General features: G+C 39.4%; 3 protein-coding genes and 1 long non-coding RNA gene across 5 annotated transcripts in view; 2 read left to right on the forward strand and 2 right to left on the reverse strand.

Annotated features, from left to right (window-relative positions):
* LOC124176710 (protein dissatisfaction) overlaps positions 1 to 1,438 on the reverse strand; it is a 30,069-nt gene extending 28,631 nt beyond the window's left edge. Inside the window, exon 1 of the mRNA XM_046558311.1 lies at positions 1,120 to 1,438. Coding sequence (XP_046414267.1) covers positions 1,120 to 1,129 — 10 coding nt within the window. The 5' untranslated portion in view covers positions 1,130 to 1,438. The remainder of the gene's footprint in view (positions 1 to 1,119) is intronic.
* A 5,301-nt stretch (positions 1,439 to 6,739) lies between these two features.
* LOC124176741 lies at positions 6,740 to 17,993 on the reverse strand. Of its 2 annotated transcripts, XR_006869452.1 has the most exons (4): positions 17,797 to 17,993; positions 15,310 to 15,425; positions 15,067 to 15,204; positions 6,740 to 7,026 (listed from the first exon to the last, which is right to left on the reverse strand). It is a non-coding gene; the product is annotated as an uncharacterized LOC124176741 (long non-coding RNA). The 2 variants fall into 2 exon arrangements; XR_006869450.1 differs by lacking the exon at positions 6,740 to 7,026 and having other exon boundaries at positions 13,683 to 15,204.
* Positions 8,333 to 10,621, forward strand: LOC124176704 (tektin-4). The gene is made up of 6 exons (XM_046558298.1): positions 8,333 to 8,659; positions 8,791 to 9,100; positions 9,184 to 9,398; positions 9,487 to 9,709; positions 10,001 to 10,155; positions 10,249 to 10,621. Exons 1-6 carry the CDS (start codon positions 8,382 to 8,384, stop codon positions 10,463 to 10,465), a joined length of 1,398 nt encoding a protein of 465 aa, XP_046414254.1. The 5' UTR covers positions 8,333 to 8,381; the 3' UTR covers positions 10,466 to 10,621.
* On the forward strand, positions 15,803 to 16,743 carry LOC124176727 (E3 ubiquitin-protein ligase RNF181-like). Its single transcript, XM_046558357.1, has 3 exons — positions 15,803 to 15,999; positions 16,065 to 16,371; positions 16,483 to 16,743. The coding sequence occupies exons 2-3, from the start codon at positions 16,069 to 16,071 to the stop codon at positions 16,615 to 16,617; spliced, it is 438 nt and encodes a 145-aa protein (XP_046414313.1). The 5' UTR covers positions 15,803 to 15,999; positions 16,065 to 16,068; the 3' UTR covers positions 16,618 to 16,743.
* Positions 17,994 to 18,740: the final 747 nt, after the last annotated feature.

The raw sequence follows: 18,740 nt of genomic DNA on the forward strand, positions 1-18,740 counted from the left end.
TGTTACCGTTCAAACTAATTTCTGTCATTTTACTTTCAAAAATTTTACGACTTTAATTACTTCATACATTGTATTTACAGTGAATTTACTACACATTTTACAATTTAATTCATTTGCTGAATTTCGTCAAGATTTTTCAATCAGTCGGTTATTGACAAAAAAAAAACTAACGTAGTCGATTTGTAAACTGAAAAGTGTATACTCTTTTACAGTAAATATGTTTCACAAGTAATTGTCTGTTGACAATTATTGATGTTATAACGCATAAACGTATTAAAGTTTCGTTTAAGTGTTACGGAATCACTTTAGATAATCACGGTACTAGAAGCTGAACTTTATACCTTCCCACTTCAGATAAGAGAATAATGGAAAAGTTATTTCGATCGCCTAAAAAATGAAAAGTGGAATTTAAACTGATTCTACATGTTTGAAGGTCCAGAAAATGACCTTCGACTATTTTCAAATGAACGCCTGGATGCGTGTGGACAATCTTTTATCCCAGGGCATTTCGAGAACGGATAATCAGATTTTCACGAGTTTAGTCTCAATCCACTGGCCTCTTCTCACCTCAGAATCAATTAGTTTTTCTGTACGTATAATCGGCTAAATGGTTTCAGAGTTATATTCGAAGAACAAATTTTGAAGAACAAAAAAACATTTTGTTAGGTAATTTTTTTGTTTTCTTTTAGTCTTGAAACGTGTCCTAGTGGAAAGTTCGTACACCCACCCATCAAGATCAGCTAAATTAACCACTCGTTCGGACATCGGAACACTCTTTTCCACAGAAACTAAAAAAAAAAAATAAACAGAAACAGAAGAAAAATGAGACGACGGAATAAAACCATCAACAAGACTCGCGACCGTGTACATTCAACTTCGTAGCCGACGAGTTTTTTGAATTTCCGTTGAAACTTGGAAAAGTAAAAAAAAAACAAAAAAAAGTAAAGAAAAACAACAAGACAAAAACGTGACAACTTAACACGGCGCGTGTGTTCAAATTCACGAAAAAACCCCGACGATTATTCAGAATCGCGCATTACGAACTTTCGACGAGGTGGAATTGAGATCGACGGATACGCTTGCCTGCACAAATGACGTAAAAACGATCAGAAGACTGACCTGTTCCCATCCTCTGCGACGAATCAAAAGTCGGGCATCCCCGTCGAAGACTTCCGCTTCAGTCGAGGTCGTGTAGTCGAGTTGTTCTCTCTCCCGTCGGGGTCCTTAGGGTCGTTCGACCGCCCCCGGGAGATGGAACACGAACACACAGGGGGGTGCGATCAAGTCAGACGCGAGCGTTCGCCAGGTTTTTCGCGGGGGCGGCGGGAGCTACGCCGCAGACTTAGGACTAGGCGGGCGTCGCGACGCCGACGCCGCAGAACTCTTAACGTCGACGCGATTTGGCCGCTGCTCGGGTTTGACGTGACGCGTTGTTGGCGGGGCGCCGAAGGGCGGCTCCCAGGCTTGCTGGCTCACTGGCTCTACGCGTCAGCTCGCCTTGCAGGGGTGCCAAGTTGGCTCTACCTCGCGGAGGGCGGCTCCAAGGCCATGTTGTCACCCGGGGGTGGTCGAGCCGCCCCAACCGCGTCATGGGCATCCACCACCCCCAAGCCCCCGACCCCCGCCGCTTGTGACGCGCGTCCTGATTCGTCGGCTCGGGGGTTGTGGGCGGGGTTTCGGACCGAGCGGAGCTACCCTCGAACCTCGAGGACACCCTTGCATCTCCATCGTCGGTCGGCGGCTGGGGGCGCAGGGAAAATCTCGTCGCGGTATCCTCCGGGCCTGTTTGCCTCCGCAGCGATCAACCAGCTACGCCTATCCATCTACTTTCTGCACGTCATTTTATATACCTGCAGGAGTGTTGGACCTAAAGTCATTTCGGGACTCGCTGAACGCCGTGTAAACCTCACGAAGTTCTCGAAATACAGATGTGGGGATGTGTCCCAACGATCGTGAGGATCTGATGGTTATTTTCGTTTATACGGCTCATGCGAAGTCGTAAGAACGTCAAAAAATAATCGATTTTCGCTTGCGTCTATTATTTTTTACCACTTAATCGAGTGTAATCAATTGTTATTCAAACTCGATTATTTTTCCCAACGATCCGGTTTCGTTTTTTACTCCCACGAACGATGCGATGCAATATCAATTTATTTCATTATAGATAGAATAAGAGAGAATAAATGAATATTGTCAACTGAAATTGAAAAATGTTTTGAATGAAACTATAAATTATCAAGAAACTGCTCCGCTATTAAGACTACATAATGTAACTTACGAAATTTTGGTTTCATACATGTACACCGTTTCAAAAAAAAATACGAAATAATCGATTAATTTTACACCGATTCAATCGAGTCGCGTGCGATTATTTTTTTCAACTCGATTACTCGATTATTTTCAGCTTAGTGGCGTAAGGTTCTTTCAGTTTTCGGAAACAAAGGTGACAACGTGTTCAACTGTATCTTCCAAGTGTATAATTGAAACTAGTATAACTTTAACGTACGTATCGAGTACATCAAATCCAATTATTTTCTCCCCGATGTGCTCGAAACGTTGTCATTTCTCTTCTTTTTGCGTAAACGGAAGAAATTCGAAGGATAAGTTTGTGAAAATTGAATATTACGTAACTTATAGCAATTCGTCAGGATTAAAGCTTTGGAAAAATAGGGAAGATTATACAAATTTGTCGCGTAACATTCAAAGAATCTGCGATTCTTCAGGATTTCATTTATCGTGTGAATCTATGAAATTATTTTTAGCAGAATAATTCGAAAACAGCGTGATTGATCTCGACGGAAATAATTTTTTTTTGTTACGAAAAATTCTTCTATTGAAACAATAAACGCTTTTTTGCCGAAGAATGCATTACCGCAATAATTGATACCGAACCGATGAAAAATCTTCCAACGATAAATAGTCATTTGGCTGACAAAAGAGTTATATTTGTTTTATCGATGTGTATAAATTACTACACTATCGTAAATTTCTGTCGATTAATAAAATTAGTTTCAGAATGCTCAGACCTTCTCGTCAATTATGTTATTAATATTTCTTTGTTACCAGTTGCAGAAATTGAATTACCCATATCCAGAAGTGATCATTCTTCCGATTCACTAAAATTTTTTAATGACATTAGTTTCCTCGAAATCTTACAACGCGACAACAATTGATAATTTAACATTTTTCAGCGCACGTCGAGCGCTTCTGATTCTCGGATTGCAAACCTCCGTTTCATTTGGATATCATTCGAATTCATGAATTGTATTTCAGGGTGAAAGGGAGAGATTTTCGGGCTCAAGAAGATTTTACCGTGAAAGAGAGAGAGTCGCGCACCCTCGTGAGCCGGCACCCTTGAAATAAGTCGTCCACGGTTCATAAAACTGGCGTTTACGCGAGCTAATGGTTCGTTGTATTCCCCCGCCAGCCCTTCTCGCCCTCTCGACAAATCGTCCTCACTCTCTTTCTCTTTTTTCTCTCTTACTCTCTCTCACCCTCCTCCAGCTTTCCTCCCGGCTTCGACCTAAAACCACCCAACGCCCTCAATACGTAACACAACTGGGTGCGACGGAGTTTTGGGGTTGAGTCGGCAGCGTGAAATGGTATCCTCGTGTTGCCTCGACAATCGGCTCATCCTCTCACAACACTCTCGGTCCCTCCTCCCTACTCTTAGATAAAGGAGGGACCCTTAAAACCGCAACAAACCCAGGACAGGACCGTCCTGCCCATGGATACCGTGAAAGATCCGACTTTTCACATTAATGCTAAAGACCTTATCTGACACCCCCGTGGGTGCGTGTAATGACAGAGAACCAATTGAAAAAGGAGTTTTCACGATTCGTCGAGCTTCGCGATTTTCCGTTACTATATTCTTCTTCTTTTCTTTGCTTCGTCGAGATTATGCTTCATCAAACCTCATAATTGAAATCAAATTTTTGCTAAAAATTTGCAATACACATTTGCTTGTCTTAATTTTTTCATTCACTATGTTGAAATTAGTTTCGAATTCGCGGTTTCCTTGAAATCTCAATAGTTTATTTCGAATGCCTTGCACAAACTTCAACAGCACGTGACTGTTTATTGGTGTTTATACATATCCTTTGGATCGTTGTTACCGTTGTTGAAGAATTCGTACCTTTTCTTATCCGGGGGTGTAAAGTCCTCTGGGAATTTCAACCGTTTGACAAATTTCCATGATCGTGTCGCTGTGGCGTGGCTTCACCCTCGGGCTGCTGGGCAGGCAGGGTTCAGCGGCTTCCGATGTCAGGAGACAAATAAAGTACCCGGACAACAAGACAGAGAAGACCGACTGCATAGAGACAGCAGTTTCACTCCCGTGTCCTGCAGGCGATGGGCAAGTCGTGGGTATTAACGCGTGCGTCAACGCCGAGGGACAGAGCGGTGTCTACGCGCGTAAATTCGTGTGTATTCGGTTAAGCTTTCACGCTCGCCTGAACAAACCTTGCGAGGCTGTATGACCGGCCTTCAAACACGTCTTCTCAGAGCTTCAAAGCCCCGGGCTTCGGACCACTCGAATAATCCGTAGATCTGCGCCCGGATCAAAGCTTGCGCACATATCTGTAATATAAACCGAATGTACTCCTGCTGTATACTTGTCTAAGTTACCCCCGCCTATCGAGTCGAGGTAGGCAAGGACCTAGACGTTGGGTTGAAAAAACGAGACGAAACGAAGAAGATCTATGAACCCTGACGGAAACGAGGCTTGCAGGAATTAGATAAGGCGCGAAGGAATTTATATTTTTATAATTTCACATTTCCCGTACTTTTCAATTCGTTAATTCACATTTACTCACATCTTCCGTACACCTTATTTTCACCAGAGAAACAAGAGATAGTATTCTATCAATTTTAAATAACAATGCGAGTTAATATCACCTTTTTATAGCAAATACAAATTAGATGGCATTCTTGGTTTAAAGTGGGACGGGTAATTGCAGGCCGAAATCAAGGTCCGTTTCGTTTACAAAATTCTGTGAATAATTTTCAAAGACTTTCCAATTTTTCAGAGAAACGTATCACGAGTCTGACGAAACACTTGTTTTTATCGTACAATAAATTTTATTACTCTCCTTTTTGAAAGGTAATTTGTAGCTTCCCGTGTCTCTCTGCCAAACCTTAACGCTATTAAAATTTAGAAAATAGTTTTTCACGTAACAATTTTTGTTAACGAAATATACTGTATGTAAGCCGACGGTATTAACTTTTTCGGATGAGTGATGTCTTCGTAGGGAATGTATTTTCCATACGTATATCGCTCAAGTAGTTTTTATAGAAAAGACATTATTTTTCGATGCCTTCGGTAGTAAAATATTCGCAAAATTAAATTTGTTTGAATTGCTGCTGCAGGGAATTCAACCACCCGTTATGACGTGATACACATATACGTATATGTGTTAAATTTATGCAAGGGATGGTTTATTTTGAGCCTGTAATTTAGATGCATCAATCGTTGTCGAATAAGGGATCCTACTTTTTGGACTACCCCATGTATAAACCTGAATCTGCATGCGTATTATCAAAGTACACAAGTTCAGAAGTGTCGAAGTGTGGAAGCGGAGAATCTATCGGGCACCCTTCCACTCGGTTACCCTCGGCTTAGCTGTCTAATCACTGTTTGGTTAGACCGTCTACCGGACTAGCTAACCACTCCTCGTAATTTCAGCTGAATATGGGTAATTGTCTATCCCACGACGATATGTTTATCTATAATCAAGGAGAAACCCAACCCCGGGAGAAAACGCAGCGCCCTTTTACTTTTTCGAGTTTTTAACTGCGATTACGAAACCGAAAATTTAGGATTTTAAAAATTTTTAGTCGGTCAGTTTTTGTTAAAATTAATTTTAAAACGGAAGAAACAGTATTCTATCCACACTTGTGGAGCCGTTAAACCCGTATAAAAAATCTCCACTTCGTATACGACACAAATCATTACAGAAATTTTCACAGATACACAGAAACGAACACTGAAGAAATCACAATGAAAACTTGAAAAAAATGTAATGTTCCATACCATTTAACCACATGGAACAATTACCTCTAATCGACGTATAACAAAATATATTAGAAACCATCACGTGCACATTTTTGCCCCATGCGAAAATGACCAAGGTCTGAACAATATAGACTAGACACTCAAGAATGACTAAGTAAATAGTAAAGTACAATAAATCCCGGATCAACTTCGGAGTAAACGAGACGTTAGAATTGCTGGGTGGTTATATAATTTGGAGCTCTCATTTGTGGTGAGAGAGAAGAACCACCATTCGCCACCTCGTGGTTTTCCATGGTACTTTCAATTGAGGCGTGGAGATTCATTGACATCCAATGGATATCATCATCCTCTTTAACATGGTCGTAGATATTGTCCATTTATGTAGATGTCTATTAGAGACCCACCATGAGTATGAACCTTTTACGAAGCTGTGGATCCTATATGGATCTCTAACAGATGGAGTGTTTCGTGTGGATAGATCGATGGACGTGGTTGTCATAATCGTCTATTGAATTCCTGCTTTTTATTTTTCGAAAACTCAACTTTATCAGAAATGTTACGGATACGAAAAGGAAATTAATAAAATATTGACCATTTACTTGCGAATGAGCATCTTCTCTCAATCGTAACAAAAAAGTCTAAAGTTTGATTGAAACTAACGATTTCGCAAACCCAGCAACATTTCACAGTAGATCCATTTATCCGGTATTTTTTTTTCCGTTTTTATAATCAGCTTTTCTTAATTACTTTCACCGCGATGTCAAAATGTTTTCCGTGCAACTTTTCGATCTGCCAAACGTTTCTAAAAACGACATACCTCACTCTCGGCTGTCATATCAGTTGTCATAACGATATTAACAAAACGGCAGTAAGCTCACGCCGTCAGAATAGCGGGGCTGTTGAGCGCACGTGCGAGCATCAGGCTTGGAAATAGTATTCAAGCAGGGTCGATACGTCGAGACCCTTGATTCCACCAGGTACAGTACCATCCTCGTTGCCAACGGCCATTCCACCTGAAACACACCTTGAGTCGGTTAGTTTCAGCTCCGAGCTCTGCGGACGTATCAGTTCAACCACACAATCTTTGTCACTGTTGACTACGGACAATGTTGCAGCGTAAATGTTTAGATGACAGGTGTGCCATGGCAGCTACTGGCAATCTTCAGGAGGCATTGATAGTCCCGAACGACCGGAAGGGATGTCCAGTCACCGAACCGTGCCCTGATGGGCCATCGAGAAATCCTTCGGTAGGTAAACATACGAAATCTTATAGGTGATTTGGCAATGGTGTGCAAGTGTTGGAAGTATTTTATTGTTACCGGGTTTAAGAAAAGGTGCAAGCGTCTCTCTTCAGGGATGTATTGCTGCATATACTGTCCTAAATTTATATACCTGGGCTGCTGATCTAATGTCCTCAAAGCCGGAACAATACCGTATTACCAAGCACAATTGTTATCTAATTCGGATAAAAATTTTTGGTTGAGTGGTGTCATCGAAATTCAATATCAATATTCAATATCAATATATTGCAGGTTGTTTCAAGTCCCATTTTAAATGCCCCACCTAGTCTTTCGTTAAAGCCTAATCAAAACGAATCACATAATAAGTAGAGTTACATGCAAAAATTAACAAAAAGTTAGACAAAGACCTCGCGATGTCTTATGTTTCTCATCATCTCTGTCGTGCAATATTTGGATTTCCTGATTTGAAGAGATTTTCTTTTTTTAATCAAAATATTGTCATGGGGCTATAATGTCCCACGACTGCAATTGACTATAGAAAACAACGATATAATTTCACTGAAAATCCAATCCAACAGTGAATCCCTACAAATATATATAATGTTCCTTTTTTAACCTTGTCGAAGCTGCGATGAGTTTCTCTGTAAATGGAGTTTATTGGTTCGTGTACCATTACATTAAATTACTTTTTTTTTACATTACGTACTTATATTCTACGTTGAATAAAAATAATATTACCTGTAAATGGAGAAACGACATTTACAGCTTAATTTCCTCTCGTTCTGCCGTTTCTACGTGTGATTCCGCTGATAATAGCTTATGTACTGATCCATCACATGCTCTCGGCATTCTATCGTCTGTATTCGCTCATGTTTACACGCATGTGCTATTGACCGTGAAGCTGCCAAGGGCGCTCATTGTTGTACGGTGAAATTTCAAATTTGGGAGTGAGGAAGAAATATGATGAGGTGAATATAGGCCTCGTCATATTTGTTTACATATATATATATATATATATATATAGCTCTAAAGTGATTTTAATTTTTGAGTGTGTTGTACCCTGACGGCATATTATGCTGATCATTCCTCTGTATAATTTATAGTCACAACGAAACGATCCTTGCCCAATGATGGATTTCCTGAAAGGTCACAGTGGCGGTGATGGCGAAAGGCCACCTCTTTACTTCCCGCAACCCGAAGATTCTATACCAGCGAAATCAGACGGCGAAATGGGTCCGATGGGTCCTTGGGCAACTGGGCGCACAGTTTTTACACCACAAGGAGGTTTTACCGGCTTGAGACCGATCTGCGACCGGTATTCGATAACGCAGTTCAGCCCTGGGGAATGGAGAGCGCACAACCAGACCTTCTTCCAAGAGTCCAACAAAATGATACACGATGCTCAGTGAGAATACGAAGTTACCTTCCCTCACTCTCTCTCTCTCTCTCTGAATATGATTTTAAGCGATATTTTGTTGCTGTTGGAATTAATGATTCGAGAACTAACCCTGACCTCCTTGTTCGACAACTATACAGATTGTCGGCCTATAATGGTAGGAACAGTATACAGCGGGTATTCAAAGAATCAGATAGTCAGCAACAGGAGAACAAAGAAAGGTTGATGACGCGAGCCGGTGAGGTGTTTAAATGGAAAAGCGAATTGGAACGGGAACTTCAGTCAATGACGGAGGAAATAGATCTACTGGAAGTGGAGTATCGACGAGTAAGAGCGTCTTTGTCAGTTCTGACTATTCCAGAATCGATTGCCGGGGAATTCCTTCAGCTAAGAGCCACGCGACTGGAGCCTGATCTCGTTCGTGACGATGTGGATGCAGAACTGATAAAAGTATAACTCTTCTGTCTCCCAGAATTACTTGTTCTGAAAGATCTGACCAAAAATTCACAACTTGAACGTTATCTGAACTTTAGGAACTTGGCCTGTGCACTGAGATCAGGGAGCTTCTGAGCAGAACTAAAGAACAGATCGAGAGACAAGCCCTTGAACTCAAGGCTGCAAAGACACGACTAGAATTTGACTGGACCGATAAAAAAGATGCTTATGAAATAGACGCCCAATGCATAGGACTGACCAATGATTCTCCCCTGATTCTATGGAAAGCTGGTGCTGCAAGAATTCCAGGCGAGTAAGTCTAGAGTCCAACGTTAACGGTGATAATTCAACTCTTAATATTTCGGTAAGGGATGTACTGTAATTACCTTTTTCTCTCATAGACAATCAACACCTGCTGGATACGAGCACATGACCCGTGAAGCCCTCGCCCAGGCTGAAACAACGCGGCAAAAATCAGCGACTCTGCGCTCAACGTTAGACTCAATTTATGTGAACTCAGTCCGTGATCTTCGCACTCAAGCTGATCGAGTCGACGCAGCATTGGCCCAAAAAGTTAGCATAACTCAGCAATGCTGCGAACGTCTCGAAAAGGAATTACTCAGGGTGAGAATTTGATGAATCGAGTTATATTGGGAGGATTCCTTGAGGGTGATAAATGTGGATGACGCTTCGCTGGCAGGTAGGTAACTAAAGTTACATCTGGGGTACTTACTGCATAAACGATGTAACTTCGGTTTTCCATCTGCCGGTGAAACGTCGTTCGCATCTTATTCTCAATCAGCCTCAAGGAATCGTCACGGTACGCGTATCTGGCAAATATAAGTAAAACGTAAAGAGTTACGTGGAATTTATCAATTTTTTGAAACACAATATTCCTTTTTCTATTTCACGCAGTGTCTCTATGAGATCTCTCAAGTAGAGGATTCTATCCAGAATCTAAAGGATTCCACTAAAAATCTAGATAATACATTGAAAGTTGCCCAGAGTCGCTTGGATAACAGATTACTTCGACGCAATGTTGAAAGTTGTCGCGATGTGCCGCAATTTGGGTAAGCGTAGCTAAAACTGCAACTCAATTTATCGCATGGTCTTTGATACTACACCGGTTTTCAACAAAAATTAAATTATCACCGATTATACAGATTAATCGAGGAGGTGAAAACGCTGGGAGAAAACATAACGATGATGAAGGGCCAGATAGAAAGAGCGGAACAATCGCAGATGGGATTGGTCAAAGCTCGCGGCAATTTGGAACGTGAGATAATTGTCAAAAGGAAATCACTTTACATTGACCGTGATCGAGGACAGCTCTTACGTTCCTTTTATCCTTCAGCGGTGGCTCTGTCAGGACACTCCTGAGCCTGGTTCTTGGTTAAATCATTTTTGATATAAGTCAATTTTACAGAATTTTTAAATGAGTTTTACGATTTTGTTAATTTTTTACATACCAATGTACTATTGTTATACGTTTATTTGAATAGAACTTTTATTTGATGATTCAAAGTCGCGGTGTATTCTCGAATATCTCCTTTCGTATCTAGCCTCTATTGACTTTCGTTCCATGTGTAGTCACCCTTGATTTACATACTAAACCTTGAATCCTCTGTGACCGGAATGTGTGGAGTATGTTGCGTGCGAAAGCTTGTGTTTTGCGGTAAATCCCTTGTACCTTTGTCTGCTCAAGTTGGTTTGGTTTAATCTGGCTAAGCTTTAGGCAGTACTGTTTCATTGAAGCTTCCATCCCACCTTCGGCAACGTTTTCCAAAATAACAACTGATTCACTCGATAGCGAATGACACGATGATAATCTTTTTTTTATTTCTCACTCTGAACCTAGTCTATAGTAACAACTTCGAGTTCATCGAAGGAGCGGAGGTTATCTGTTATTCAGCTGTATCGTACAATTTTTGTGTTTTCTCAAACTGATCGTATCATCGCTTTCCATCCATTGTAATTAAATCTAGAACTTACATTAACCGTTCATTGCTGATTATCCTTATTCGAATGGAGATTAAACGATTCTGATATGCTCAGAGGCTTCAACAGCGCTTTCACCTTGTGATAACCACGAGTCATTTCACCAGAGTACCACTTTTTCTGTTTGAATATATAAAATTGCTGCCTGTGAAAAATGCCTGAATCCAATAATTGCTGTGAAGCACAAGGCTTAGATGCAATCACGGCCAAATCACATATGGATGAGTCCATAAAGCCCACAGAACCATCGCTAATTCAGCAGGTGATAGATAATCCCACAGGTGATGGCATTACTGACACCAACTTGCGTGAACCAGAAGGTTGTCCTAGGATAGACCCGTGCCCTGCAAAAGCAGCGATTCAAACTGTATGTCATATCCACAACTTAGTCACAGTTTAATGTTTGTTGGCTTGTTGGAGATTCATTTGTAATAGTCATCACACAATGTAATCATCAAATCACTCACAGCAGGAATGTGAGACGGAGAAAGGTGATGGAGACAACATTGCCCTGGAACGAGCAAGAAACGCTCCACCAGGTCCTTTGGGCCCGGTACCAACAGGGCATGGAGAAAATGTTCCCTTAGAGTATTGGACCCCTTTGGGGGATCTGACAGGAACTCGTCCGGCAGTCGAAAACTTTTCCTTATCACGATTCAGTCCCAATGAATGGAATGAACACAATAAAAAACTTTCTGCAGCTTGTCACGATGGGATTCAAGTGGCAACGTACGATAATTTCCTTTTTTTTTCCTCTTGTCATTTCTTTGCATGGAGATTATCTTGATTCCTTTACATTTCCAAGTAAAGCTCATGCGGGAATTACTTCACTGGTTTGATTTTGCAGGATTAAAGTTAGTTTCGCATTATCTTGATCAAACTCGGAACTTTTTTGATTAACTTCTCACAAGTCGTTTTCGATTTTGGTCAACACCTTTCGTTCCTAAGACACTTAGGTATTGACAAGAAAAATTTATATTCATTTATAGGACGGCAGGATTTAATGCTCTCTGTAGCATATCGAGAGCCTATGCCGAAGCTGATAGAAATCAAATGGACAATAACATACGTCTCAGCACGAGGGCTGGTACAATCCATCGATGGACCGTAGAGCTTGAACGTATGATAGCAGACATTGTTGAAGAAATCGACCTAGTGCAAGAAGTAAGAAGAAGAACAATGCGTGGAAAGTCTGTACTGCAGGTAGTGGAAAATATTGGCAAAGACATGATGCGCATACGATGTTTTCGCATGGATAACGACCTCGTTCGTGATCAGGTTTCAGAAGAAGTGACCAAAGTAAAGAAATTGAGCATCAAATTCACGCGTTTGTGAAAAAACTTGCGTGAAGTATTTATCTCCCATTTTCATTGCAGGAATTGTCATTGTGCGAGGAAATTAGAGATGTCTACATAAGGTTGTTGGATCAAATAAAAATGCAAATCGCAGAATTAATAACTGCGAAGCGGCGTGTTGAGTTCGACTGGTCGGAAAAAAAGGAAGCTTACGAAATTGAAACGGAATCAAGGGGGCTGGGCAGCCAGTCTGATACTATTCTTTGGAAAGCGGGATCAACCAGAATCCCACCGGAGTAAGTACTATACGGATCGATACTTCCAAACAACCCGTTCATGGTAACGAAAAGGATATAACCGAATAAAAACCTACAATTGTAGTCAATCATCGCCATCAGGCTACGAATATTCGACAAAGCAAGTACTTGCTGAAGGATGCACTGCAAAGCAAAGATCAAGCACACTGCGAGTGAATGTCGACGCAATGATCGAAAAAGCGGTTAAGGATCTTCGCGATCAGGCGGACCGCGTGGATCTTACATTGACACAGCAAATTCAGCTACAAGAGCAAGCTTTGAGACGGTTGGAGGCAGAATTGTACAAGGCAAGTCGTTTTAACGTGTGATTATCTCGCTCCAATTCGTCTGTAGTTGATCAAACTTCATTTACGCTGTAAAATGTCCGCAGGATTTGCAGCAACTCTCGGACACGGAAACTCTGATCGATGAGATGCACGATGCGTCAAAAAAATTGGACGGTGCAATGAAGTGCGCCCAGACACGACTAGACAAAAGATTACTTCGTCATGGTGTTGAAAATTGTCGTGATGTTCCTCAGTTTGGGTAAGTCAATCAGTTTAAACGAATCTCTTGGTTGATCGCCAAAGCCAACTAAGTACCTCCAGCTACCATCCACGCAATTGTGAGACAAGCGGCTAAAATGTAGTGATCACACACATTCTTGATCGAAACAGCAACTCTGATGTTAGTGGCACGTTTCAAAGAAACTTCGATTACGCTTAGCTTAGATTATGACGCATACGTTGAACTTGACTCCTCATTGTAACTGAGTTCTCTTCTACTCTTCTACATAAAAATGTGTGTTCGTTCCCGTGACTTTATATTACCGTATTTGCAGGCTTATCGAAGAGGTAAAATCACTTTCCGAGAGCGTATCTGCTACTTTGGGACAGTTGAAGCGAGCAGAGAATTCGACCAGCAGTTTAATACAGTCAAGACGAGACATAGAAAAGGAAATGGTTGTGAAACGTAAGTCGCTTTATGTTGATCGTGAACGCTGTCAATTGCTCCGAACATTTTATCCTTCAACTGAAGCTCTTTCTGGTAATTGAGCGACTTACGTATTGCGCATACGTTAATCTTCAGCGGAGAATACTTAAATGAAGGTAATTGAAGATACTCTTATTGTTGGAGTCTATCTCGGACGAGACGTTGTACTGCAGAATTAATATAACACATTTAGACGCCACTTTTTATATGGTGCTCTTACGTTTTGAAGAACCTTTAATTTTTACCGAATACAGGATGAAAATAAAGTACGTTTTTCGTCAAAATAGTAATTTTGAATTAAGATGAAGGTCTCGATTGTTTGTGAGTATTTAAGATAAATGATAAACACTTTTTAATAGACGTGCAAAGAGGTTTTCTCATGCTTCTATTTTCTTCTACTTTTTCAGCTTTGTTTGCCTCTGCTTCTTTTTTTTAGGCCATAATTGAGATTGAGAATCTTGTTATCGTTCTTTTTTTTTAGTCTTCTCATATCACTGATTTTTCTTTGTAATCTTCTTGCATCTCTTAACTTTTGCCACCACTTGACCTTTTGCTTCTTCTTCATATTTGTTTTCCCCTGCATTTTTCTCTTTATGTCCATTGTACAGCCTATGAAATTGTTTCCTACAGGTCCTGTAATACTCACAGTGCCATATTATGTCTGTGACAGGAGAAGTTATAAGTCAAATGCTCAGCTCGAGATACAAAGTCCGAAGATACTAATTGAAGTCCATTCGTAACTTGAACATTCGATTTGTGCTGTAGTCTTTGCTTGTTAGATAAGATTCATTCCAATTAGATCCAAATTCAAAGTTTATGCGATCTGGTGCAAATTTAACTAGCTACGGAGGATCAGAAAGGAACTAAATGTTTCGTTACTGAAACGGTGTCTGTCTTTTCCGCTGACAGATAAAACTGTGATCGTACAATTATTAAGTTACATAAAAATTAGGAATGGTAACCATCTGACGCTAGATGCAACGGCATGAAATCCCTCTCACATACATAAATGAATAACAATATTGCGAATACGCGTAATGAAAATTGTCCATTCGTATTAATGCTATCATGGTTTAAAAAAAGTGCTGATTTTAAAACACATGTCAATAGCCAATAATTAATAACGACACTTCAAAAAGGAATAGAAAATTCTAGTACGTGGAGTCGACGTAAGATTACTGATTTTGAATATCCGACTGAACTGTATCGATTTGACAAATTCAATCTAAGATAGAAGATTGAAAAAGGTAACTCCTATTCTGGAATATTAAAAGTTGTCATTTATATTGAGCTGTTTTCATTTACCGATATCCAAATCGTTTAGCTATTGACTGCTGTAAATGCTAGAACGATACGACATAGTCACGATTGCGACTCAAGTAATGTATGTATACGTTACGATTTGAAGAATCCACGTTTTCCAAAGTGTTTGGGCTCCTCGATTACCAGTTATGAACGGCCAGAAGATTGTGGCTCACTGCAGCATTTTTACGAGGCGACAACTGTCGAGCTGATAAGCGCTGAACCGGTTTTGCGCCTGTAGACATATGTTCAAATATATCGAAAATATATGTATACTCGTAATATATTGTAATTAGTAATGATACAACTATAATATTTGAATATTTGTATCCGTTACTACCTTAAGAATAAATAGATAGATCATGTGCAGCTTCTAGGTGGTGAGTATGTCTTCCATTTTCTGGCAATTCGTTGTGGCGGGAACCTCGAATAAGCTGCATATTTTCGTTTTCAGTCCTGTAACAGTAGAATTTTTATGTTAAAAGCTTCAGAATTCACATCATATGTATTTAAATAAATCGTTAGCCCAATATTAAATGCTCGCAATTCATACTTGAAGCTTAAAATTTGCCAAACACATGACGGAACCGATGAAAATGTGAGACAAGCTCGTCCCGTATTAAGGCCGATTTTCAACGAGCGTGAACTTTCCACTACACCGCAATGTATAGACGTAACCGTTGACTAAAGAATATATTCAACTTTCCCGTGAACATCCTACTCGCATTCTATTGGCTGAACATTCGAATCATTTGTATTGATTGTAAACCAGCTTTTACGTTTGAATTTATTCAACTCCTATCGATTCTAAGCGTTCGGAAAGTTACGTTGCGATGTCAGTGTGATAATCGCATTTTCCGTGGCGATGACATTGTCTAAAAGTATGCAATACATCCTGACTAATGTACGATGCAGTAATAATAATCTATGCACGATGACCACGACGATGACAATCATCAGTACTGTGTCCAACCGTATAAACAAGTGTCAAAAGTGAAACCCATCAGTGAAAACTAGAATTAATTGGAAGGTAAGGTGAAATGTAGTTAAATTATAGAAACCGACTAAGCGTGTCGTTTGTTACACGTTATACAGCGAGATGTCAGACTACTTTGAGGAAATGGGTTGGACACCTTTGAGACATGGAGAAGCGCCAAATTCTTTCTTGCACATGGCGCGATTGTTGAGAGATTTTGGAATGTGGGATGAGCTGGGACTAGGAGAGCGACTCCCTCCTCCGGCTTCGAAAGAGGCAATTTCCAATCTGAAGGATGTTAAATTCGACGGAAATTGCCAACAGTGTACCGTGTGCTTAAAAGATTTCGACGCTGCTAGTTCAATTAAATCAATGCCATGCCGTCACTCGTTTCACAACGAATGCATTACACCGTGGTTAAAAAAGGTAGGCATTATCGAAGATTTGAAAATATTTGCTATAAAAACAACAGTTCCGACTCTCACGAAATTATTTCAATACCAATACGATTGATAAATTTGAATTCTATTATTTCAGACCAATTCCTGCCCGTTGTGTAGGTATGAATTACCTACGGATGATGAAGATTATGAACTGTATAAAAAGGAGAAGAAACGTGCCGTGCAACGCGAAGAGGATGTCAAGTCTTTGCATAATTCAATGTTTTCTTAACGATTGGATTTTGAATAAATGCATTTACGTATGCATATTATATCATGAGGCACGGAAATTTTTATGATTCAGCGTACTATAGGGTACAATGTTTCTGTGAAATAAAATCTGTAAAGTTAGTCTATATATTTATGCGCGTATAAGTCTGTTAACATACTTAATATTCGTATTCTTTATTTGATACACTTTTTACTCCACGATCTTCAATACCTATTCTAGGTATAATTTAATTATCTTTGAAACAGTGCAAAAACCGGTTTTCTCATGATGGCTGATTAAGATTATAGGTATGTGTACAATACTTGCGATACCCGTTGGATTTTTCACTGAAACTCAATAGAAAACCTAAAACCAACCAACTCAGAAGGTTTTAAAACAAGCATTTCAATTTTCGGCCACTTATTTATAGTGTTTTTGTTTTAAACCTTTTAATCTTTCAGCCTAATAGTAAAATATGCACAGCACAATAGAATGCGAACTGGCTTTGTTAAAATTGTTTATTGCGTGCTTTTAAAAAGCAAATAGATAAATTGATCATTTTTGAAAAATTAATGCTGAGGAATATTCATCACTAATTTGAGATTTTATGAGTTAATTTTTTCATGTGATACAGCACTCAAATCACCCTTTCATGTGCCGTACACGTTTACCAAATTCAAAATTTTTCTAACTTCGCGGAAAATTGTGAAAAACCTGGAAGTGTAACCCGAAGTTATATTATAAGCCAAAAACCGATGCAATGAAATAAATAAAACCTGACGACTTACTATGGAGAGTATAAGAATTGTGCTGGTAAGTTATGTACGAAAAGGTAAGTATAAAAAATTAAAACTTTTCGCAAGGTGATTAATTTTAACGCCATGTACAGTTGATTCTAATACTCAGTGATGAATAAGAATTCTCGACCTCGTATGTAATCTATTATAGAGTCTTGGTGATCGGTCAATTAAGAAAACGTATTTTTAGTTAACGTTTCGACCCTGATATGGGCCCTCCTCAGAGCGATTTATTTTTTTAAACTGTCAAAAATAACAAAAAGATTTTTGTAAAATAAATAATAGTACTAGAAGTAATCAGACTTAAATATTGTAGATGTAATACTCTTAGAGCTATTATATATTGTTGATAGTAAGAACCTTATGATTAATTGAAATAAGGATGTTTTTGAGTGTTATTTACCTTTTGAATTAAGTAAGTGGACTAAGATGTAGTCGAATTCACAATTACAGTTGGTGGAAACAGCGTTCTTTTGAGTGACGGTAGACTATGTCAATCTTCAAGTTATTTTATATGTGGGAGTTAATAGTTGGTAGTCATTAATTAAAAAGATTAAAAAACTATGTTTCTTCACAGTCAGTATGTCATTGTGTTAAAAGGTTATTAAAGAAGGTCTGTTTAGCAATGAAATTAATTCACAGGTGTCAATGAAGTGGAGGTAGGCTCTTTATAATTAAGTTCTACATGTCATCCAGAGAATGTAATCCAGAGTGAAGGTGAACCTATTATAAACAATTATACAGAAAAACAATAAATATTTTGTAAGAAAAGTTATGTAGAAAGGACTGTATAATGGGGACAAAAAATTTTTTTTTATGTAGTTAAGGTTAAACAATATTTGTTGTGTGGGCGGAGATTAGAGTTTTGTAAATATTACTTAAATGTTCAACATCTTGTCTAAGATTAACCGAATTGGTATGACCTACAATGTTGCACATTTCTAATAACAGTCTTCTATAATAATTGTGTTCTTCACAAAGGATGTTTGTGTTGTCGTAATTAAAAGTGTGTTGTTTATCGATACTATGTTTCGTTAGAGCTGTGTGACGTTCTTCAATCTCATGTATGTTGCGTTGGTGTTCCCTAATTTTAGTGTTGAGATGTCGACCAGTTTGACCTATGTAGACTTGATTGCAGTCATTGCATGGTATTTTATACACTACATTAGATCGTTTGCCCATGGGGATCTTGTCTTTGCCTGTATCAAAAACTAGTTGTAGATCTTTTGAATTTTTTCCAACAAACTTTACATTATATTTGGCGAATAAGCGGTTAAGTGACTCAAAGAGGCCGGATACATATGGGATGGGGATATATGTATTAACGGGTCTATTGTTATCTTCAGC

This window comes from Neodiprion fabricii, chromosome 1, assembly GCF_021155785.1.
Source record: "Neodiprion fabricii isolate iyNeoFabr1 chromosome 1, iyNeoFabr1.1, whole genome shotgun sequence".
In the NCBI taxonomy this organism is placed as follows: Eukaryota; Metazoa; Arthropoda; class Insecta; order Hymenoptera; family Diprionidae; genus Neodiprion; species Neodiprion fabricii.